Raw genomic sequence first — 24,849 nt, 5'->3', positions numbered from 1 at the left:
TATAAACATAGCCTTCCAAATTGAGGGGGGCCGTCACAGGTGTGCAAATAACAGTCACGGTATAAATTTCTGTGTGCAAGTAAGACTTCAAGTCTTGCGTAAAGGTTGTGGTAATCTAACGACTGCTCACAAACAAAAGCCTGATTGATTTTTGTGGAAGTGGGCGAAGCATATCTTTACACATCCTCATTTAATCAAGCTAGTGATGTCTGACACGATTACGAAGCCTTTAGCAAGTATCAACCTTGCCGACAGGAAGATGATCTTTACATGCAAGTTTCATGAAAAAGGTACGTGCATTTTACAAACTGCCATGTTGCTTATATGTACTTTAGTTCACCTAAACTGCCAGATCATTCAAAGAATGTCATACTAACTGTTTATAAATCATTTGGTTAGTATTAAAAGCAGATGTTAAGATTATGTATCCAACATCTGGTTGGTGTTACACCACATCGTCCTCTTACATTAGGGATGACGCTGGCTATAGCTGCAGGAAACCAAGTCAAGCTCATCACAAACCAACACAATTACAAGCACAAGAAAGACCGACAGAGAGGGCAGTAACTTGATTAGTACATATACGTAGCCTCAATAGTGAATGGCTTGTTAAAAAAAACAAAAAAACACGAAAAAAAAAGCAGCAGTGATTTGCATTTACAATGTACAGCTTCGTTCAATCATCACAATTACATCTGTTTTGTTTCTAAAATAAGTTTTATTCGGAAAGCAGCTGTTCTTCCATCATGGCTACATACCAACCCAAGATAACTTCAATATGCAGGGAATGGGATATCCATGTATCTCCTTTATGAGCATCACAATGTTTCTACCACAAATTTCATAATTTTATAGAAACAACCTGACTAAGCTATTTACAAACACTATATTTTGGTGGAACACACATTTTGATCTTCAGTTTTAGTTACTTCATTCATGACCTAGATAAACATAAATTAAAGTTGTTCAATAAATTTTGAAAAGTCTGTAACACTGTTACAAAGCACAGAGACAACTGAGATTAGGAATTTTGAACTTCGAATACAAGGCTTTCCATTCAGCATTAACCTCAGTTTGTGACACTGACCAACATACACATGTATAAAACACACAAGAGATCAGAAAAACAGTGTGAAGAATACTGAAATTATATTTCCTTTTGTCACTGGCATTTGTAACTTTAATAGTTAACACTATTGCTTAGCGTTATGGAAAACACAACAGCTTTGGAGAGCTTCACCTCGATTCACAATGCCATATGTAAGTTCACAGTGACGTGTAACATGCATAATCTGGATCTCTTTTGTACACCATGAGGTCTCTTGAGCTGTGAGCACGTATTTATTTATTTGATTAGTGTTGTACGCTGTACTCCAGAATATTTGACTTATATCACAGCAGCCAGCATTATGGTGGGAGGAAACCGGGCAGAGCCTGGGAGAAAACCCCTGGGAGAAAACAACATCATGCCTACTGTGCTCTGAGTGCTAACCCAATGCATGACTATTCAGGAGTGCTTCTCTCTGCATACTGTCCTTAACCTAGCCTCTGCTGTACTGTTTGAACCTCTGCCACTAATCCCAGCTGTTGAAGACGGACTGTGGATAAATGAACCTCATGTAGGCACTAATCCCAGTCCCTGTAGACAGACTGGCTGAGAGAACCTCATCTAGGCACTAATCTCAGATCATGTAGACAAGACAGGCTGAATGAACCTCATCTAGGCACTAAGCTCAGATCATGTGGACAAGACTGGCTGAATGAACCTCATCTAGGCACCAATCTCAGATCATGTGGACAAGACTGGCTGAATGAACCTCATCTAGGCACTAATCTCAGATCATGTGGACTAGACTGGCTGAATGAACCTCATCTAGGCACTAATCCCAGGTCATGTAGACAGCTTGATCCTCATCTAGACACTAGTCCCAGCTCTTTGACAGCATGATGCTCATCTAGGCACTAGTCCCAGCTCTTGTAGACAGACGGTAGCAGCTTGAGCCTTGGCCTGTTTCTTGTTATTACTGGCCACAGCAGACTGGTACTCCACACCATTCACGCCAACCTGAAAGTAGACAAACATCAATTACTGTGAGTGAGGAGGAGAGTATTTTTAATATGTGCACAGTGCTTCTGTCCCACTCTAGCTTTGCACATTATTTAGAGTTGTATCTCACAACCATTTTCTTTTAAGCCACACATTTTAATACGAAATTTTATCTTGCATTTCTGATAGTGGGTCTTTGTCTGTTATTTCCTTTTTTCTTTCCACATTGCCACTGTACTCTGTTTAGAACTTTTGTACATATAACCCTGAGATTCTTCTATACAACATGTCCTACCTCTTCACAGAGTGCAGTCATTTGTTTACTTTTTCTGATGCATTTATTTGCATTCTTTTGAAGTTACACATATAAATGGTTTAATTCCACAAGAAAGCACCAGGTTCAACAAAGACTGGTCAATTTTCTACTTGTATTATTAGTATATATACCCAGAAATTTAATGTGCACTATTAAAAGCATCAATGAAAGGATTAATTGAAAGAAACGCAGTACTCTGAACAGCTTACCTTGAACACAAAGCTCTTTTTGTGCGCTGGTCCGCTTTCCTGCACCAGGATAAAATCTGGCGTTCCCCATCGCTTCTTACTGCAGAGTTCCACCAGGGCAGAGACTGGGTGTTTTCCTGTCAACATACATCAACACTGGTCAACCTCTATACACCCCAACATGGTAAATTATAAAACATGTAGAAGGGCCTTAGTGAATGTCTTTTTCCATTTCGTATGTTACCACATATTTATCTGAGAGCATTTAGGTTTTTCGGTGAGAGATCAATTGGAGATTGGAGGAAACCACAAAAGTAAAGTAAAATTTTTACCAGACAAACTATTTCAGGTGGGCTGATGGTGGCCATGTTCAAGCACACAACCTTCTCTCAAGGTGCACAGCCAAGCACTCCAGATCAATAATTAGAAACTGCCAAACTAGGAAGAATGGATCGGTTTACCAACAAATGAATGTCAACTGTAATTTACATAACGGAAAACCATATCTTCTTTAATGTGGTTGCTGTTTCAGATTTGTACTGGAATACCCATGCCTCTTTCAGGTTTCATTTTATGTTTCCAAATTAGTGGCAAAATCAACTTTACATGAATATAAACAAAAGACTGAACAGCTTACTGGCTTTATCTGGAAATGTTTGTGGACAGTCACTTGTTCAAGCCTACATGTATACTGTTCACAAATGTATTACCTGTGGCGTAATGATGTTTTCAGTATCTATTAAATAAGGCATTGTTCATTGTTCATTCATTCAGAAATTTTTATTTCATCAATTTGTACCTGATAGATCACGGACTGCAGCTTTCTGTGGTTTGTAAACAGCAGTTTTCTTTTGGGTCTCTTCTTGGGAGGTCAGACCTAGTGGACAATTGAGGAAAACATTTGAGTGACTGACACATGTGGTGAAGGTCAGGTGGCCTATTTCACAAGATTCAGTCATCTTTGCTGTAATGTTTATGTAAATGATTATAGATTATTGTATCATCCATTTAAGGTGACAGAATTTTAAACGAACGTAATGAAAAAATGTGTTGCTCAGGCTCCAAAGGTCAATTCTGTCTAGAGGTTGGAGTGACATAATATGAGAACAGGGAGCGGCACCTGTCCTTTAATTTATTTATTTATTTGATTGGTGTTTTACGCCGTACTCAAGAATATTTCACTTATACGACGACAGCCAACCTTTATGGTGGGTGGAAACTGGGTAGAGCCCGGTAGAAACCCACAACCATCCACAAGTTGCTGGCAGCCTTCCAACATACGACTGAAGAGGAAGCCAGCATGAGCTGGATTTGAATTCACAGCGACTGCATTGGCGAGAGACTCCTGGGTCATTACGTTGCGCGAGCGCGCTAACCAACTAAGCCACGGTGGCCCCCACCTGTCCTTTAAAGATTATGACATTACATATAATGATGGCCCAGTCTAATGAGATAGCTTTACCTTTACGGTCAACCTTGACATCTAACATAAGCGGGGTTTGCGGGCCATCTTTGTTCTTGCCCAACCCTTCTCCCTGTTTCCAGCCCAGTTTCTGTAACATCATCATGCCAAGCCCACCAGAGAGAGGCGCGGCTGTGGTTAACTGCTCCTAATGAAAGGCAAAATAAGAAGAGAGACAATTTAAAAGGAGATAATAATCAACGGCAGTAATTCAAAATGAATAATTTTATGTAGGCATTTAAAAAAAATATCTCTGATTATATCTGGTTTGTTTATTTGACTGTTGTTCACACCATAGTAAAGAATTTTTCACCTGTATAATGGCTGTCATTTTTATGCGAGGAGGAGTACCCTGGCCTAAACTACTGACCTTTGGCACGTTACTTTGATGTACAAACACACATTATATTGTCAAGCGCAATGAAAAATTTTCTTAAGTTGAAATCCTTTGACTTTCCTATATTACATTTGATTCTGCTTTCAAATTTGTCCTTTGAACAAAAAAACAACAAAAAAACATACATGTATAAATAATACTGACCATCAATTCAGGACTAGCCACCAACTCCAGTTGATAAGAAAACATTACCAGTAGCAGAATTTCTATACTCCTTCATTGTTCCCTTATTTTTACAATGTATAAAAGATAGGCATTATCCAGGACTTTAATCCAAGAAGTTTATGAGGCTACTACATGAATTACCTCACAGGTATTATTCCTTCATAGGCCTTGATCTGGTTCAAAATATTACTTAAATGTATATACCAGACTTGGCAAAAAATCCACATTAGGTAATCAAACCAAAATTTCTGTATTGACGAAGAAAGGTTAGCTCAAATTATTACCTTTCAGTATATATTGGATTCGTAACTGTACTATTTATTGTGTTAAAAAGATTCTAAAGTTTGAAAAAGTTATAATGCAACTTGCTTTATGAATTTTAAGGACTTTATTTACTGATTCTGAAAAGTAACACATGCATAGACGAGGCTGATATTTTGTGAAAGATAATTATTTGGGCTATTAGGCTACAACAGAAAATATTTGACTTGATTTAAGCCCATCGATTTTATGTTAAAGGATGTTAAACTGGTTTGAGTAATTTGAAAGAGAAAGTATGGAGGTGGCTGAGAGCTGACATGATGACTTACCTAAGAAAATGCTTGTCACTTGTCTGGCACGCAGAGAAGGGGTGAAGCTGGTACAGATCATACAGCTGGCAAACAAGCTCCACTACAAACCTGATCTGCAACAAAAGTTACCTGACTGCTGCCACACACCTGATCCAAGCCTTTCTGTCTCATGACATACAACTGGTGTGAGCCTTCCAGTGTCATAATACACATCTGATCGTAGCCTTACTCTGTCATAATGCACATCTGAACGTAGCCTTTCTGTGACATAATGCACAAATGATCCCAGCCTTCCAGTATCACAATGCACACCTGACCTGAGCCATTCAGTATCATAATGCACACCTGATCCTAGCTTTTCAGTGTCATAATGCACAACTGATCCTAGCATTTGTGTGTCATAATGGGCACCTGATCCGAGCCTTTCAGTCTGAAAATGCACACCTGATCCCAGCCTTCCAGTGTCACAATGCACACCTGACCTGAGTCATTCAGTATCATAATGCACACCTGATCCTAGCTTTTCTGTGTCATAATGCACAACTGATCCTAGCATTTGTGTGTCATAATGCGCACCTGATCCTAGCCGTTCAGTCTGAAAATGCACACCTGACCCCAGCCTTCCAGTGTCACAATGCACACCTGACCTGAGTCAATCAGTATCATAATGCACACCTAATCCTAGCTTTTCAGTGTCATAATGCACACCTAGCATTCGTGTGTCATAATGCGCACCTGATCCTAGCCTTTCAGTCTGAAAATGCACACCTGATCCCAGCCTTCCAGTGTCACAATGCACACCTGACCTGAGCCATTCAGTAACATAATGCACACCTGATCCTAGCTTTTCAGAGTCATAATACACACCTGATCCTAGCATTTGTGTGTCATAATGCACACCTGATCCTAGCCTTTCTAGCCTATTCTGAAGACAACATCTTCCTTACCTTACTCAGGCAGTCAATTGTTCACTCAGATATTAAATGTACACATTTAACAGTACTGGATCAAGCACGTGGACAGATGGCAAGTGTACAAACACTGGCTCACAGCAGAGAACACTTGTTACAGATCAGGGCAGTAGTTTTGCCAACCCTTTCTGAGAACAGCTCTAGGATGTAATCCTTTATACATCTTAACCTTGACAGTTGTGGGTTCAGTAAAATAAGAATTCAGAATATTATACAGCATGAATGTTTGCCTGGAACACTGCTTAGTACCTTTTCTGTGTGCTGTAATGTAGAGAACCAAAATTCTACATGTAGCATGGATTTAAAGTTCTATCTGTACACAAGTCATTTGTTCAAGCAATTTTTGTACAACAGTTCAAGATTTGTTCTTCGAGGCTTGCTGTTCTCAGAAAGGATGAAATTACAATATATTCAGCCAGTACCATTTCCCACAGCTCTTGAGACTTCTGATGAGAACACTAAATGCTACATGCATCTGGTAAACAAAGGCAGAATAAATATCCAGTATGCCCAATGAACTGAATTGTTTTTTTCACTGATTTTGCTTTTATGCACCTTGAGAATTTCACAATTCTCCCTCTCAAGATGACACTTGTGTTGCAAAGCATGTTTTTTTTTTTACCCACTGGTAGTGTGAGGTCTCAAGATACTGTGGGACAGTGGCAATGTGGCCGATGTTCCTTTCACTGACGTCAAGTTCACCTGAAATACGAAACTGATATGGTTCACATGTCTTTTCTATCACAGACCCACCTATCAAAGAAGCCCTATATCAAGTTATTATGCAACTTACAGTTTATGATCAAAACCTTGTGAACCTTATAAATGGAATATGCCAACATTTTAGAGAGAGCCCTCTCAACTTTTGTTTAATGATTGGCAAAGATGTAAAGTTGAACTAAGATTAAATATTCAAAGAGTAAAATTATTAACAGCTGATTTTAAAACAATAATATTAAGACCCTGCTTTCTTTCATACATGTAACTGATATCTCCATGTCTACATTTACATTTATGCTATTTAATAAAAAAGATGATTTACATTTTCTTTGCACATTACATTACGCGTGATTTACAGCCCATTAATGATTTCTTAGCAGGCTACATGTACACGTTTAGACTTATTTACAGAAAGCATATATTGGTCTCTAACTAAACGTTTCTTCGCTGATTTCTCACACAATGTTAAGCTTATGTGCATATAAGTTACTTACAATCAGATAAGATTTCACTTCAATTTTTATCCAATCATTTGTATTAATTAATAGTTGCATTAATATTTAACACGGATAAAAAGTGACAAGATAAAACACCTCAGGAAGTGTTACCTATATAATACCTATAAGTTAATCTAGTATAGAAGTGGGTGTGATAGAGAAGACAAAACCAGATATTGGAATAATGTGAACATTCCCATCTGGCTAAAATGGAATAACAGATTTGTGTACTAGGCCTAACTGTAGTCAAGACTGTTCCACAGCAGCCATGAGGGTGTTCAGGGACATATGCATACAGACATGTCCTTTTGGCAGCTAGAACATGTAATTCACATGTTAAGGGGAGCATACCTTTCTGGCCCATGCCTGCCGTTTTTTGTCTGGCCCCATCAACTCCTGCTGAGACATGATCGTAGCCCCTGTACTGCCCATGAACTGGCCTGGTAACACTTTAGACTCTGCCCATAGGCTCGCCTACAGAAACACATAACATACGGCCAGTCTGACAACAATGCATCGTTATGAACAAACACAGTCATACTTTTTGTTTATTTGTTAGATTGTGATTTAATGCGGCATGCTGTACTCAAGAATGTTTCACTTTATATGGAAGCATTATGGTCTGAAATAAAAGCATTATCGTAATATTAGGGCTTCAAGCCTCTGGCTGGAAGATGCGCACCTTTTTCTGAGCAGTGTGCATCTGGCTAATTGCCTGAACATCGTTTGGGTTTTGTTGTAGGCGGCGCACAGCAGCCAGGCGCTCTGACACAATCCTTCCAATGTCCATTGGCTGAAACGAAGAACACACACCTGAATACAACCCTAAATCCAGTACACTTGAAATGCAATTTCATTAGAAATACATGTAGGAGACTTCATCTGAATTTACTTTGGATATACACTGTAAAGTGAAAATGAAATATTAAAAATCTGGTTCAGTGAAGCCTGCCTGCAACAAAATTTAAACTTGGATTGGATTTATCTCCAACAGGTAGTATTATTAACACCGCCACATGTATAAGAAATTCAGTCCTACGACTTCAACTAGGACTGTTTTAAAATGACAGCAAAACTTTTTGTGCAAAAGAATCCACTCAAATTTCTTAATTAACTGTAGACTCTCCTATGTTTATATGATACTATAGGTACGTCATAGGAAACTGATCACAGGTTTCTGGATAAAGACTACCTCACTGGCCTAATAACCTTGTCTTGGTTATTACTGCATACTCTGTTGCAGAAGCCCAGACAAAAATATTCAAAGTTATTAATCAATGAACATTCAAAAAACACAAAAAAATGTGTCATGTATCGTGAAAATCTTCAGATATTCCACACACCATCTTTGGAGGATCTGGGAAGACTTTATCTTGGGCTGTCACCGTGGCAACCTCCACAGCTGCCTCTGCTGCCGTGGTGATGGTTGTTGTTGTTGCAGCAGGTGTCACTGAGTCAGTGGTCTGTGTGATGGTTTGTGGAACACTGGCTGTTGAGGGTTTGGTGATGGTGGTGATGACGGCGGTGGTGGTTGTAGCTGCAGCAGCTGTTGTTTTCTCAACGGGCACCCACTCAGACTCCTTGGCACGGTGCTGACTCCCACTGGATACGGGAAAGGTCAGCCGCAGCTTGGCAGACTCTGTCACTTTCTCTTGAGGAGTCAAAGTTGGCAACTGCTTGGAATTCTGTAATAATAATAAGTCCATGTTGACCACTGGGTCAATTGACAACACCATATGAGTGTACCTTAAGCAGTATTTGTCTACATTTCAAAGTTTCTGTTAGAATCCAATATAAAAAACGAAAAAAAAAAACAAAAAAAAAAAAATCCTGTTTTATGTATGCTCTGTCTATTTTTCAATTTTTTATATACCAAATACCAACGTCAATTTGTTTTTATTCATTACGAGCAATGAAATACAAAAAACAGATTATGATGGAAAGACTTAATTTGTCCTCTGCTCTAATATTATAATATTTTGTTGAACAGAATATCCAGTAAATGTAAGGTTTGTGTACACTGGAACCTGAAGATACACAGACACCACAGACCTAGAAACAGCCTTCATTAACGATGCGGAATCTTCTGAAACTACACTACATCACGGCATCAGTCAGTCCTGTTGTTAACTCTTTCACATTTGTGTTTAATAAATTTACAATAATTAACACTTTTAACACACTCTCCCCTCCTGAACCTCATTTCACAGCCTTAAAAACCAGCCAGTGGTGCCCTTACCCTGATGTTCATAACAATATTTGGGGCCTCCTTGACAGTGAAGGGATGATGGACAGTGAAGTCCTCCTCCTCAGACTTGGCCCCGCCCTCATAATCCTCGGAGGAGTCTGACAAAGAGTCGTCTGCATTCTGAAGTCGATGTAGCTGGCGCTCTCGGTCACGATCACTGATTTTCTTGCAGTAGTCTAGAGGGCAACAGTGGTAGAGATGGTAGTCAAGTTAGATCTAATGATTTCTCCGAGGGAATTTACAGAATACTAGGATAAGCACTTCCAACAATAAGCCATGCCTCCAGGACAACCAAGCCAACAAAAACTGGATTTGAGAATGACTGCTCATTGTGACCCATTGGCTGAAGAAATAATCACACTTATGCCAGGTGAGGCAACACACTTAACCACTGTTCTGAACGAAAGCAGACTGTGATATAAGTTGGTTTGTTACATGTTGGTAGGGGTAATAAGGTAAGTCAAAGCTGACATACTGGTGTTTTGACAAAATGAAAAAGAATTTCTGATGGTGTTAAAGTGGATCCCTAATGCTGAGCTTTCCAAACTGCAGGCAGACAGCTGGATGTCCCCTGAATCCATTCCAATCGTTTAAAACGTCAAGAACGGAAGAAAAACAACAGCATTTGGTGATAAAACATCAGAAGATTCTACCCCACAACAATTGAGCCACCACTGACCTTGTGACATCACAGCAGTACATTCACTGCAGACATCTGATACAGGCTTCTCCATGCGTGCAACACAGACAGCAGGAAACATCGTTATACTATTACAGATAATTTCGAGATTATTCTATGCCCAAGCGTGGCTTGCGACTGCAGTTATACAACACACGATACTGTAATGCTACATACATGGCCTAAAAAATGGCACAGATTTACAAAATATGGACCAGATCTTGTCAAAAACGTGGAGGACTCGATCATAGTCTTGACATCTACCAAGATTTAGTGTCTCTACTGAGATTTGCTAATTCCTGTAATGAAGCCTGTAACTGAAACGCAAACAAATATTAAACTGCCATTTCTAGGTGCTTCTAAGCGCTGTTTCCAGTCAATATAATTCAAAACTTATTAATTTTTGCTTGTGATACTTTTTTAAAACATAAAAGATTACCTCATTTGTTAGTTTCGCCGGTTTTGATAACAGATTGTTGTCGTCAATGCAACTCACAATCGGCTGCATGGATTTTTGTGTCACGGCCGATATTGCTCAACTTGGCTATAAAAATTTTTAGTCTGTTAACTGTGAAAACGTGCCAAATTCCCCACAGGTCTAACTATATTCGGTGGATGTCCAATTTGTGTCAGATAAGCCAGATGGGAGCGCATTTGTGTCACCTACGTGGCTGATGTGCGAGCGAAAATCGGTCATCGTATCGCCCAGTTGCTATGCTGTATACACTATTCCCAGAGCTGATATTTATAATAGTTAATTTTCGAACTCTGCTAGTCTATCTTTCAAAATATTTGTTGTAAAACTGTTTTACTTATATTAATTTCAGGGTGCTAATTATAAGAGGTGGACATGTAGGGGTAATTATAGGTTAAGTCACACGATAGCTTCTGGAAAACTACACAGCGAGTAGGCCTAATACATGGATTCGGCTATGCTTTGCAGGGCTTTTCAAAACATAATCCTGGCAGGTAATCACGGCATGACGTCACCTGGCCAGGCCTCCGCGGTTGACAAGGTAAGCAGAATGTCCAACTTAATAGGGTTTTTTTAAATGGAACTAGTCAACATAATAGTTTTTTAAATGCAGTTTACAGACTAAGATAGCACAAATATTGTGTTTAATGAACAATTAGTGTGAAAATAAAGATGTTGGGGTTCTCCTTTAATGAAGATAACATCTCTGATATTCAGGGATATACAGTTGTACATGTTCACTGTATTCCCTTGTTACAAAAACCTGGACTAACCTGTAAGTTCCTCTACAGACTTGCCTCCTGCGATATTCAGGGATATAAAGCTGTACACGTACACTGTATTCCCTTGTTACAAAAGCTTGGACTAACCTGTAAGTTCCTCTGCAGACTTGCCTCCTGCGATATACAGCTCCACATGTACACTGTATTCCTGTGTTACAAAAACCTGGACTAACCTGTAAGTTCCTCTGCAGACTTGCCTCCTGTGATATACAGCTCCACATGTACACTGTATTCCCTTGTTACAAAAACTTGGACTAACCTGTAAGTTCCTCTACAGACTTGCCTCCTGCCTTCAGCTTGACTAGAGTATCAGACCCCAGACTGGCTTGGCCTGAGCCACCAGTCTTCATCATACTGACTGCATTAGCTCTGAAACATTGAATTATTTGACAAAAATTTCCAAGTATCTGGCAACCTGTTGTGACACAGTCAAAGGAATGAACAGTACACAGTATTCAGACTTTGTCAAACCATCAGAGGAGACAGGATCTGAGTTGGAGCTAATGTTGACAAGTTTCACAAAAACAATATTTACACTGCTGAAAGGTTTAGACATTAAGGTCTCCACAACCATAAGCAGAATGAATATCTTTTCATGTCAGAGAAGGATACAAATATAAAACTTAAAAATCATGTATTTTATGAGAAGTATTTACTCTTGTAGTAAGTAACTGTTTGTGTTAAAGACATATTTATGTCATCGGAAATCCATGAAAAACTGAGCCACGGAGGCCCCAAGATAATTACAGGTAATTATAATTACGACTGGACAAAATAGACTGATTTTCAATTTTATTTTTATTCCATTTTCGATTATTAGTGTCGGCTTGCCCATAAAACACAAAATAAAATTGGTGACAAATAAAGGACAAATCTGTCTTTCTCACATGGCAATCTTTCGTAATTTAGCCTTGTCAATCTGCAGTTCAGAATCTCGTCTCTTCTCCCTGACATCATCATCATGTCTGTCCCGTCCTCGACTTCTCTCCCTCGTCTCTCGTCTTGAACACTTACTGTCTGACAAACCGTGACGCTCCCTGTTAACATCGATCATAATATTTCTTTAATTCATTTGAATGATCCTCTTGTTCACTTCATAAATGTATATATTTACATATGTGATCGCTTTGTGGAGGAAACCAGAGTGCCAACTGTACACCACCAAAAGCACTTGTCAAAACCATGACTTAAAGCTGCTGACAGACACCTGGATTTGAGCCAGCGGCCACAATGGTCAAGGGACTGACACACACTCCTTACAGTGTATGCGTCACTTTTTACCTTTCATTTTACATCACTGCCACCAATAGACAAGCTTTTTCTTTGGAGCCTGTGAGACGCACATACATGTAGGCTTATCTAGGCTTGGCCTCATCACTTGTCTCCTCTTGCGGAACTATTTAATCAGCATTTATCAATAAAACTGTCTGAGCTTTTGGCTGGAATCACGTTTTATATACTCTAGATAAAGAGAGTACATGTGTATAAAGTATTATTAGAGACAAAGGTTGAGACAGATTGTTTGAGCACGTTTATCATATATACCAGCATTTTAAACACTTTCCAACACTATAAACCCAGCATTATCAGCAGTCAAACTGACTAATCGGATACAAATGCTACTTTAAACTCAATTTGAAAACATGAAGAATGATAACAGTAACATTTCCTTTGTAATATTATTTCAGGCCAACAGACAGCATTCAGAGTGTGGAACAGGAAGCAGGGAGGGGTTCGTACAAGGATGAGCTAAAATGACTGTTCCACTCAACTATAGGCAAACGTATTGAGAGGTGTTCTAAACGTTTGTTGGACCAGTGAACACATGTGAACGGAGCCATACAGTTCTAGAGTATTAACTGTGTGAGCTAATATGGAACTCATGCAATCTTTGCGACCACTACATGTTACCCACAAAAAAACCACAAAGAGTGAGAGCAGTCGAATGTACAAATTCCCTAGGCTAGGTCGGCTTTGAACCCATACTTCACAAAAACTACTGTACCCTTAGTGTTCACATGTACACCCATATATCAGCTGTACACATACCTGTAGGACCTTGACAGAAGACCAATAGGCTTCCCCGTCTCTGCCACCCACTTACTATCTGACATGAGGGGAGAGCGATCCCGGTAACGCCCAGGGGAGGGGGAACGGGTGCGGGAATGTTTACGAATTCTGGGTGACAAGGATCGAGATCTGTGAAACGAGAACACCTTTAAATGTTTAATGTAATTTACATTTTCTTCATACTTATTAATCACGTTATTTGATGGAGGTTTAACATGTATATTTAGATTTATTTATTTGATTGTTGTTTAATGCCAAAACTGAAGAATTATTCACAGTGGAGGCCATTTCAATCGGTAATTAGAAACAAAAGTGCCTGGATTCAGATGTACTCTTCAGTAAAAGTGTTTAAAAATGATGACTTCCACTCTGTATTATACTCATAATTTACTTACATCATATCTTGATGTCTCCATAGATGTCCAAAATTTTATCCTTTGTCACATTTTGAAATGATTTAAGAACAATAAATAAGAATTTAAGACTGTTAATTTGCAGGATTGGAGGGCATGTTTTAAATCAAAATATTAAGAATGCTCCAATTCCTTTTGTATGGTATCACAAGCACTGCACACACAACATGTCGACTTTGACACAGTATCACACTTGTCTTAACTCAAAATAAATCTTCCAATTTTTTGAATTAAGGAGACAAAATCTTTCTCACACAAAGAACAAACCTGGATCTGGCTGACTTCTTTTTCTTGGTCTTTGAACTCTTGCTGCTCTTTTTCTTCTTCTTCTTATGCTTGTGTTTATGTTTGTGTTTCTTCTTCTTTTTTTTAGGCTTGGATGTGCTAGTTTTCTCTGCGTCAGAGTCACTAATACTGCCTGTTTCAGATGGTTCACCATCCTTATCATTTTTACCATTAGCATCCTCTCCTTCGTCACTGTCATCATCAGTTGTGTCATCAGTCCCCGAGGACATAACCTCTCCTTTAAAACAAACCACAAATACAATATACATGTACCATAATGTCAGCAGCCAATTTTGATTTTGTGCAAACCATGAAAACAACTGAAACATGAGACAAACACAGAATAAAACTAGAGCAAAATTACAGGTATTTATCAATATCTATAAAATGTAAAGGAAGGATTCCCTGTATGTATGTCTGTCCTCGGATTTTCTTCACAACCAGTCATCTAATTCATTTAACACTAGCCGGCTGTATTACAAAAACCACAAGGAGGTGCATTTTAACTCTGCAAATGAGGCCGTAACTTGGATGATGTCCCAACTGAGCGTTGCAGAAGTATTGTATTAATGCATACAAAAACTTTGAGACAAATGCCTACATTAATCACAAGGTTGTACTGGACATAAGACCATACACATAAAGGTCAGGCCATGGTACACAGAAAAGTGAAACCTTTGATTGCAAATTCAAAGTTCTGAAGCATTACTGAGTCAAAGAGGCCTTAAATAAATGAAGCAATTATGGGAATTGTGTTATAATGACAACTATACATGTTCTCTGCTCTACTTCAAGTTAACATCTGCAAACTTATATGTCTAATCCATTTCAGCCAGGAGGTACATGTGCATCCATCAGCCTACCTTCTTCAAGCTGCTTCTTTCTATTCGCCTCTGGTACAGTTGTCTCCCCTGATAATATACGACTGGCACTAGCTGACGATATTTTCAAAGGTAATACCGGTTTCTTTCCCTCTGTGAGACCTGAGCCTACAGTTTGGTGAGCTGGTTGTACAGTAGAAGGCACTGCTGCTGTAGTTGCAACAGGTGCATATTTCTCTGTGCCTGAAGATGCAGTTTCAAATGGGTCAGTTTCAGCTAAATTTCTCAAAGCCATTGTCATAGCTCTCACATGAACTTTGGCCTCAGATGGGAGATCTACACCTGCATTTTGATCATCTACAGAGGAAACGGATTTTGACGTTCTTTTAGACTGGGAAGACTTTGATTTTGATTCTTTCAGTTTGTGCTTGGTATCTCTAACTAAAGAATCACTGTCTCTTTTGGACTTCTTCTGACAGGCAGTTTCCTCAGATACGGAGGTGGTTTTGGTTGAGTCATCCAACTTGCGCTTTCGCACATATTCTTTCTCAACAAGTTCCATCTTCTCAGCCAGGAAGTCTCGAAACATTTCATCCACTATATCTGACCTTGTCCGCTCATCTTCCTGAGACCTTGGGCCTTTAATTACTGATGCCTTCATTTCTGCTTTAATTCGCTCTTTAATGGACTCCCCTATATGCAGCAGTTCACTGTGCTTCGCCCTGTCTGAGTAGTCTCCCTTACTTGTTTCAGCTGAAGGTACATGTACACGGCCTTCCTTGCCATTGTCTGAGCTTACAGTTGCACTGCTACCAGAGCTCTCATTTGGTTCTTTTTTTAACTCATGGAGTGTTTTGGTAGATCTGTCATAGTCAGTTTTCATCTCAGTCAATGGAATCTTTTTTAATTCATTACCCTCCATCGCTAAAGTATACAACCATACCCCATCAGAAAATATAGATCAAGAGATTTCCAGACCTGCAAAATAAAGAAAGGTGACATTCAATTCTATTCATGCTTTACACAACACTTCAGGCTTTAATTGTGTAAGACAACAAAAATGATGGTATACACAGTTTAGCCCGAGATTGATATGACGTAAGGTTTGGGAAAATATTGTTCAGCCAAGGATGACCCCAAACTAACAACAGAGCGTGCTCCATTTAAAGGAGAAGAAAATTTAAATATCAATCAAATACCATTTAAAAGAGTATGCATTTCCTCGCAGGTGAATGCCATAAAAAAATTCTAATATGTACCTCAAATGATAAATTATAAATAAAGTCAGTGCCAACATCTGTTGTAGGTGACTCCATTTTGCCAAAGAATGAGTCCTTAAGTCTTCTGTGTTAGGAGAAGAATTGCTGTTGGATATTACCGAAGTGCAGTTCGTACACTTCTTCCCAGAGGGCAGCAAACAGTTCAGTTCATTTTCCGCTTGACGATCGGGAAACCGGAATGTTGGACTAGGTTTGGAGTTCACACGAACAAGCTGGCAGTTTTAACGACTCTCATGCTGAGAAGCAACATACCCCCAGCATAAATTACAGGGTGTTAAAGATGAAAGAAGCCATGGACTCAGCGATTTATGCCAGCTTTGCCGTTCTCAAGCTTTACGGGCAAAAATCACAAAACTATGCTGCAAGATCAACTGTTTACATTTATAAATAAAGTATCCAACATAAAACATAAATACCAGTAGCATATATTTGTATTTTTGTGATGTTGCATGATCAAGATATCACAGATCAAAGTAAGCAAAATCATCTGCCCAAGAATAACCCAAGAATGCCACCATTCATCTGAACATGTTACTTACTCAAACCTTATGAGCGTGTAGTATAAGTGAAATGACTTTGTGTTTCCAGTTTTTCTAACAATGTGTATCTCATGGTCTTGCACGGGTGCATTCCATTCGCTCCCAGTGACCACTGAAGTAGGTAGAGACATGTCACTCCACTGGCCACTAGAGGAGACCTGTAACACCGCTGCCTCCACCTGTCTCACATCAGTGGAACCTAAACACATGGCTTGAAATGATTTTTGTGAGAACTGAATCTGCCACCAGTGGCAGTGAGACAGAGGAATGAAGAGTTCTCTTAAAGTTTGAATTATAGTAACCAAGTGCACCATGACAAAATAGCTGTAGGCTAGTCATTTTAATAGGCCTGTTTCCACCCTTTCCAAAATAATTGAAGTTATTTCTTATCTTTTAAAAAATAAAGTTATACGACACGTTGTACATATTTTACACAAACAGCAGAATATATGTTTATCTCCCTTTCACAGAAGCCAGAAACCCTGTTCAGGTATCTGGACCGTTTTTTTTCTTTTCTTGTTTTTTGTTTGCTGGCATAATGTTGTGGTGGACCTATTATGTTGTTGTTGTTGCACAGCTGCACTCAGTGTGGTGTCTAGAAACAGCGGTTTCGTGAGCTACCCAGGGTTGACACCTCAATATTGCCAGCGCAAACAGATATACTATCCATTACCGAGCAACACCACACACATAATGACGGTTTTCACTGTTACCTCCATACCTTTGTAACACGCTCTTAATGATTTTCATTTATAAAACGACATCGACATCTACTTGCATTGTGCCGGCCATTTTTCTCCAACTAGAGTTATCCTCCCTTGTGATGCCAAGCACGATGACAGAACTTCAAACTTACCAGTGTGCACTGAATGATTCGGGCAGAGATACTCTTTTGAAAAGTTCTAACTATATGACTTGTTTTATTTTCACGACGTGGCAGCGGCAGAATTTGTGCTCAACATAGTAACACTTTTCAAAGAGGGTATCATACAGTCTGGTACGTCTAGGTTTAATTTTTTTTTTGCTGTCATATCATTTGCTCACCAACTGAAATGGCCAATGTTGGGGGTTATATCCGATGTTTCCACTATGTTTTCTCTTTTTTATTTCTCGTTTTATTTGTCACGGCACTTTTTATCATTTTATGTCATTTTTCTGAGTGCTTCTGGGTGGTTCCAGTGCGGTGCCATATTACTGATATAGGCCCTAGGCCTACCAAATATAACTCATATTTCTGCTTTTTCACTCAAAAAATTAATCTTAAAGGAGAAGAAAATTGAAATATCAAACAAATACCTTTGAAAAGAGTATGCATTTCCTTATGTTAAGAGGAGAATTGCCGTCGGAAGTGCAGTTCGTACCTTTTCGGTAGAACTCTTCCCAGAAGGTAGCGAACAGTACAGATCGTTTTCTGCTTGACGATCGGGAAACTAGAATGTTGGATGTAGGTTCCGAGTTTACACGAACAAGCCGGCAGTTTTAACGACTCTCATTCGCTGAGAGGCAACACATCCCATCATAAATTACAGGGTGTAAAAGATGGAGGACGCGATCAACTCAGCGATTTATGCCAGCTTTGCCGTTTTTGGACTTAAATGGAAAAATGGCATAATTGTGCAACAGGCACCACCATATAGAAAAAATTGTGCTCTTTTCAGCCTATAGGGTCATTGTTTTATGTTTTCTTCTCCTTTAACAGAAATTCCGTGTCTGAGTGGTGCTAGAATGTATAATTCTGTTATTATAACATAATATTCTGTCATATTCAATATAATATCCTGTTAGTCTAATATATTTTTTATGTTGAAATAATAGAATATGTGTGTTATATTTAACAGAACAATCTGCTGCAATACCAGAATACATTCTAGCATCTCTCAGGCAATAGTTTTCTGTTAAAATTAACAGGTAATGACATATAATTTGTTGATTGTTGGTTCAGTAGGCCAACGGTACCCAGGTCACTTCGGTTTACTCCGCCCATTTTAAAACTTGGCCGTTGAAAAATCCTTCAGCATGGCGTTCAGCATTAATGTATAAACAAACTAATAAAATAACATTAGGCCTATATAAATGTTGAATGGTTAATTTGATTTAGGCACATGACCTACCAGACTCTCTTCAGTTTCTTTCACCCAAACCACTCGTCCTACTTATTTAGTTAATCAATCATGATTACAACGGTAAACTCAAAATAAACAAACAAATAAAACATCTTGGGAACGGAAAATTTCTGTTTCATAGTACATGATAAAAGCACATGTAAGCATGTTAAACGCTGCGTATACAGGAACCATTTTTTTTCTTTGTATAGTATCATAGGTTCTATACCTTAAATGGACCTGATCCATGTCTGTTTCCGATAATTATGTTTATGTTATTTCCTTAAACACTCCGAAACTGTACTTATAAGGCAACATACCACATATTTACAGCTGCAGTATTTACCCGTATATGGTGAAAGTCGCCCGAGTGATACTACGTGCTACATATTTGTATATTACGTACATATATTCATTAAGGAACAGTTGTTTGCTGCAGGTACTTGTCTTCCATATGGCGTGCACGTTTATATACATCACATGTAGGAAGGTTCGTTAACAAGTTGCAGATTTCCCACACCTTAAGACTTGACCGCCGTCGTATAAGTGGAAAATTCTTCCGTATGACGTTAAAGAACAACGAATCAATCAATCAGTCATACGCCGGCCCTACCCAATCAAAATACTATCCGGATATTTATACTATCCTATTTTGCAGTCATAGAATCTTAGTAATCATACAGAAGAAAGTGCATCTGGATGCACTCGTACGTTTCGCCAACGACCCTAAACTGGGAAGTCCTTATTTAACCTACCTGTAGCTATATAGGGATGCTTGCCAAGGCTGTAGAATATATTCGCAATCCTGTTTCCTCGCGCTCGGTTGGATTCCTCTCATATAAGTGAAGTATTCTAACGGAATACGACTCTATACACCAAATAAATAAACACATAAATGAAATAATATAACTAGACTGAAAAATGAGCAAAGACATATTGATAGTTATATCATTCATTCAAGATAGAATTTTGATTTTTGTTTTTTTACCTCTTTTATTTCCTTAAAGAAGAAATTGCCACAATCTAATTTCAACGTATCTGATTGAGTTTACGTTATTTCGCATTCATAGTTTTAGGGAATCCATAAATGTATTACTCATGAAATGTCTGTAAATGTATAAAACATTAGTGCTATTTTACTTATGTAAACGCATCTGAAAGAGTTGTCCATAGAATCTACCATCTCCACTGAAAATATTTGCACTTCCTGTGCCAGTCCGTTAGAAACCTATCCAGATTCTGAACTTGACAACGTTCCTGTCCTGATTCGAGTTATCCAAATTTTTGTGGGGCTTTTTATTTACATCGTCTTCGTTATAGTTTTAGAGTTCCTTACAAATGCTTTCCAATGATCCCATAACATATATTAAGACTGGTGTTAATGAAGGTTGGTGTTTAATCTTTTCTAGCGAACCAAAGCATTGTCAGCATGCTGGACTTGAAGGGTTGTCGTCGTCTTGGAGGAGATTCTTCCTGGTCCATACTGAACACAGGTTTCTTCAACAGCTCATATTCTTTTTGCAGCTTTTTACAAGTGCATTTCACGAAAGCATGAAAGAAAATTTCTTCCATGTAAGATTTGAAGAGAAGTTCAGCAGATGAGTCGCGGTGAACCGGACATGACGGTTTTTTAGTTGTTTGCACGCCTGACGTGGTCTTCATGTGATTTGGAGTAGGAGATGGCGTTCGTCGAGAGTTGGCTGTTGTTTGACGCGCACTTTGAGGAGTTGGACGTGCAGTTGAACGGGCTGGTCGTGCAGTTGAAGGAGTTGTTCGTGCAGTTGAGGGGGTTAGTGAAGCAACTGAACGGGAAGTTAGCCGGGCAGTTGAAGGGGCTGGTCGTGCAGTGGAAGGGGTTGGTCGAGCACTTGAAGGGGTTGGTCGGGCAGTTGAAAGGGTTGGCTGTGCAGTGGAAGGGGTTGGTCGAGCACTTAAAGGGGTTGGTTGGGCAGTTGGTTGGGATGTAGGGTTTCGTCGTGTAGGCGGCGAAGTTGTTGTTGTAAGCGGTCTCTGACGAGTTGAACCTGTATTAGTTGGTGTTGGGCGAAAAGTAGGTACTGTTGGGCTAGCGACAGGCGACGTTGGAATGCGTGGGGTAACTGATGGTAAAGGATCTCCAGTGCAGCTTATCAGTACGGTTCCAGATCCTGAACAGAAAAAACATACATCTTCAGTTTTTTACTGAAGTTCTTCAACTGGAGTGCAGCAAGATAAAAAAAATAGTGAGACAACATTAAATCTAACAGTAGAACCATCGCCATGATGAAGAATCTAAATTCTCCAGTTCTTAACTTTTCTTAAACTCGCTGGTAGGCCAAAATATACCGAGGCTTTTTTTTTTTTATCCATGAATGGGCCGGTTAAATTTTATTATATCTGAGCATCTGAAGACCACCAACGTTTTTAGTAAAAACCTTTCCATGACAAAAAGTCAAAAAGTGGCACTTTCCCTGGCACGAACGTAAGGGAAAAACTATATTGTGGTTCCCCAGCCCTGTAGACATTCCAGTTACCGAGTGAATGCTGTTGCTAAGGTATGCTGTAGTGTGTGACTGTGTGGAATTTGCTGCTGCTACAGGGATAATGATGTCTGTGACCTGTATTTATATAAAGATCAAAATGTTTCCCATTTCGCGGACTTTACAAGAGGAATAGTTTAAATTTTTCACATTGTAAATTATCCAAACTTGGATAGCAATATACCGATGGGTCCTGCACATGGAGGGTACAAATCGTGTAGGGGGTTCAGTGGCCGAGGGGGTAAGGGCGCTAGCGCAGCGCAATGACCCAGATGCCTCTCACCAATGTGGTCGCTGTCAGTTCAAGTCCAGCTCATGCTGGCTTTCTCTCCGGCCGTAAATTGGAAGGTCTATCAACAACCTGCGGATGGGCGTGGGTTTCCCCGGGCTCTGCCTGGTTTCCTTGCATCATAATAGTGACCACCGTCGTGTAAGTGAAATATTCTTGAGTACGGTGTAAACACCGATCAAATAAAAAAAATTAAAAAATACAAATCGCGTACCTTACGGCATTGTTCGATCGTCTGCGTTGTGTGACGATGTCAAAGCCACTGCATTTTTTAAACCTAATGTTGCTTAAGCCATGGTGCTAGGGGCGTGCAATTTGCTGCTATTTAAGCATTTACATGAACAGTTACAATAAAACCCTCACTGAGGTAAATTGACAAGAGACCATATTTCGCCACTTACGGGTTACCATTTGCCAGCCATCCCATTCGTCGCTGCTCTGTGTTTCTGTCTTTGCTGTACATCTTAATTATTAAACCGGGATTGTGCTGGTGGACGAAGCATCCCCGAAACCTGATTTCTTTGCATTGTTTTAATGTTATTGTAAGTTAAATGTGATGACAATACATCATTTTTGGTAAATCTAGACCAATGACATCTAATAAATTGCAAATTAACATAACTGCATTTTTTTTATCTAATTCTGCTTAGATATTGGTGCTACGGGCGTGTAATTTGCTGCTATTTATGCATTTACATGAACAGTTAGAATAAAACCCCAACTGACACAAATTGACAAGAGGCGTATTTCACCGGTGACATGTGACCATTTGCCAGCTTCTAATATCACACTATCGTCGCTGCTCAGTTTTATCATTCGATGCCGTACGTCTTTATTATATTACTGCAAAATCTGGTGAGTCAAGGATGTTCCATTGTCTTCACTCAAAGTTTCTTAAGTTTTAATTGTGTCTAATTCCGCTTAACCCGTGATAGGGGTGTATTCATCTTGTTTAATTAAGCTCCACTTTGAATATATGAACATTTTCAATCAAAGCGCGCAACTGAGATATATGTTTTGATTATTGACAATATATAAACTAGCATGGAACACTATTTTGGATACCGATTTCATTCATTCGCCTAGAACATTCTTTGCGTCGTTCACGCATCACTGAAAATGTATACTGCTTCTCTTTGCATGATTCCGTCCTATTTTCGTACTTTGTATACTTTCTTAGTTCTTTGCTTTTTTATGTTCACGTCGTTTGGGAACTGGCTTCGCGATTATTGACCTGGAAAGTCCATTTTGATTGACAGCTGGTATACGAATGGTTCCGACGAATGGATTAGGTGAATCTGATGTTGCTGAGTGAGTGATGGAGTCTATGTCTAAGTTAAATATGCTGTGGTTGGTGGAAAAGTGCACTGCTGAGAATTGCTGTGATATGGGTAAAGTTCCACACTTGCGGTTAGATATACTCTAGCTACTCTACAGTGTTGAACATGCTGTTGATGATAACATGATGGAATCTGTGACTGAGTGGAAGATGCAACGGTTGAGGTATTCTCAGATCTGTGACTGCATGCAAGATAGTGTTGCTGAGAATAGTTGTATTCTTCTTAGTTGAAATAGTTGAAAAATAAGATGGAGTTGCTGAGGAAAACGGTGGTCTATGGCGAAAAGAAAGATGGTGTTGCGGAGGAAAAGGGAGTCTGTGGCGTAAACGAAGATGGTGTTGTTGGAGCAAAGAACAGTCTGTGGCCAAAAAGGGAGATGGTGTTGCTGAGGAAAAAGATATACAGTGTGGCGAAAAGGAAGATAATGTTGCTGAGGAAAAGGGTAGTTTGTAGTGAATAGGTAGTTTGTGTTGCTGAGGAAAATGGTAGCCTGTGGTTAACGGGAAGATACTGCTGCTGAGGGAAGCGGGCGAGTGTAGCCTGTGTGTTAGGGGAGACGGTAGCTGATGTAGTCTGCGAATGAGAATATGCTGTTACTGAGTGAAAATGTAATCTGTAGATGATGGCTGGTTTACTTGGGGGTGGATTGTAGACTCTGTATTAAACGCATGGTCAAACGTATACAAGCTACTTTTCACAATGTCTGAAATCGCGTCTATATTTAAAAATACATATATGTATAAAATATATATCCCTACCTTCGACAAGGGAAAACTTCATTTGCATGGTACCAGCGTCTTGGGAAAACAACATCCTTCGGCCAGAGTCAGAGATGGGGAGGTCGAACGAGCTATTGACAGGATAAGAGCACAGGAGTCGGAAAAGCTTCTGCGGGGTAAATACCTGAAGCCTACTACGACAGACCGATGCCGCAGTTGTTGTTCCGGTTAACTTTACCCGTAAGGTGGCTGTTGTATTCTCTGACACTCCGGAGAGAGCCACGTTACACGAACACGTCTTTTGCTGAGTCACAGTTAAGGGGTAGTTCAGCTGCCCGAATCCCGTGTCCACAAAGGACAACTGGTTATTATAACACACTTGGACAGCTGAAAGACAAATATAATGTTTTGTAGACTAAAATAGCAGTGAACATTGTTTTCCTATTTTCATATCGATATTATGATTGATTATTGTCTATCTCGCAAACAAAAATATTTTAAATAGGCCCGCAAGGTGGTCAGAATAAAGGACCAGGACCTTAGTAAACCTGTCGAGCAAAACAGAGCCGGGGTTTTAGATTAAGTTAACTTGAATAGCTTACGTATTGTTTTAATGTATTGAGAAAGCATTCAAAATGTTAAATAAATACCTTCTAAAGTGTTAGGCACTGAACATTTTTAAAAGGATAAGAAAGTGTTGAAATTTAACAACGCCTTACGTCAAATTCACTGTGTTCTGCGACAAAAAGGTTAAAATTTTTGAAACTTTACATTTTGTTGCAACAACCGGCAAACTATCATTACTTGGCATAGCAGTTTAAGATTTGGGCATAGTTTGCGGCGTTGTTTACAGAATTTTACATGTATTATTTTAATACCTAGAAAATGTGTACATTTTAAACATTTGCGCTTAAGAGGCTATGAAAACGACGTCAGCACTAATCTGTCTCTCG

General features: G+C 39.3%; 1 protein-coding gene across 2 annotated transcripts; it reads right to left on the bottom strand.

Moving 5' to 3' along the window:
* Positions 1-650: 650 nt before the first annotated feature.
* On the bottom strand, positions 651-17,740 carry LOC135478349 (protein Son-like). 2 transcript variants are annotated; one of them, XM_064758615.1, is made up of 14 exons: positions 17,649-17,740; positions 15,151-16,086; positions 14,270-14,525; positions 13,569-13,718; positions 12,407-12,556; positions 11,779-11,888; positions 9,575-9,759; positions 8,679-9,020; positions 8,018-8,128; positions 7,687-7,809; positions 4,014-4,161; positions 3,351-3,428; positions 2,573-2,688; positions 651-2,065 (listed from the first exon to the last, which is right to left on the bottom strand). In XM_064758615.1, the coding sequence occupies exons 2-14, from the start codon at positions 16,028-16,030 to the stop codon at positions 1,952-1,954; spliced, it is 2,763 nt and encodes a 920-aa protein (XP_064614685.1). In that variant the 5' UTR covers positions 16,031-16,086; positions 17,649-17,740; the 3' UTR covers positions 651-1,951. The 2 variants fall into 2 exon arrangements, with proteins under 2 accessions (XP_064614685.1, XP_064614686.1); XM_064758616.1 differs by lacking the exons at positions 651-2,065; positions 2,573-2,688; positions 3,351-3,428 and adding an exon at positions 5,166-5,260 and having other exon boundaries at positions 4,024-4,161.
* Positions 17,741-24,849: the final 7,109 nt, after the last annotated feature.

Source organism: Liolophura sinensis, chromosome 1 (genome assembly GCF_032854445.1).
Source record: "Liolophura sinensis isolate JHLJ2023 chromosome 1, CUHK_Ljap_v2, whole genome shotgun sequence".
NCBI classification, from domain to species: Eukaryota; Metazoa; Mollusca; class Polyplacophora; order Chitonida; family Chitonidae; genus Liolophura; species Liolophura sinensis.
This window is presented reverse-complemented; position numbering and strand designations above follow the sequence as displayed.

Coding starts and splice junctions, on each gene's coding strand:
- LOC135478349 (XM_064758615.1), bottom strand. CDS start 16,030: ATGGAGGGTAATGAATTAAAAAAGATTCCATTGACTGAGATGAAAACT. Junction 14,526..15,150: donor AAAGAAGCAGCTTGAAGAAG/GTAGGCTGATGG, acceptor TTTGTTTTAAAG/GAGAGGTTATGTCCTCGGGG. Junction 2,689..3,350: donor TGCAGTCCGTGATCTATCAG/GTACAAATTGAT, acceptor GTATGTTGACAG/GAAAACACCCAGTCTCTGCC.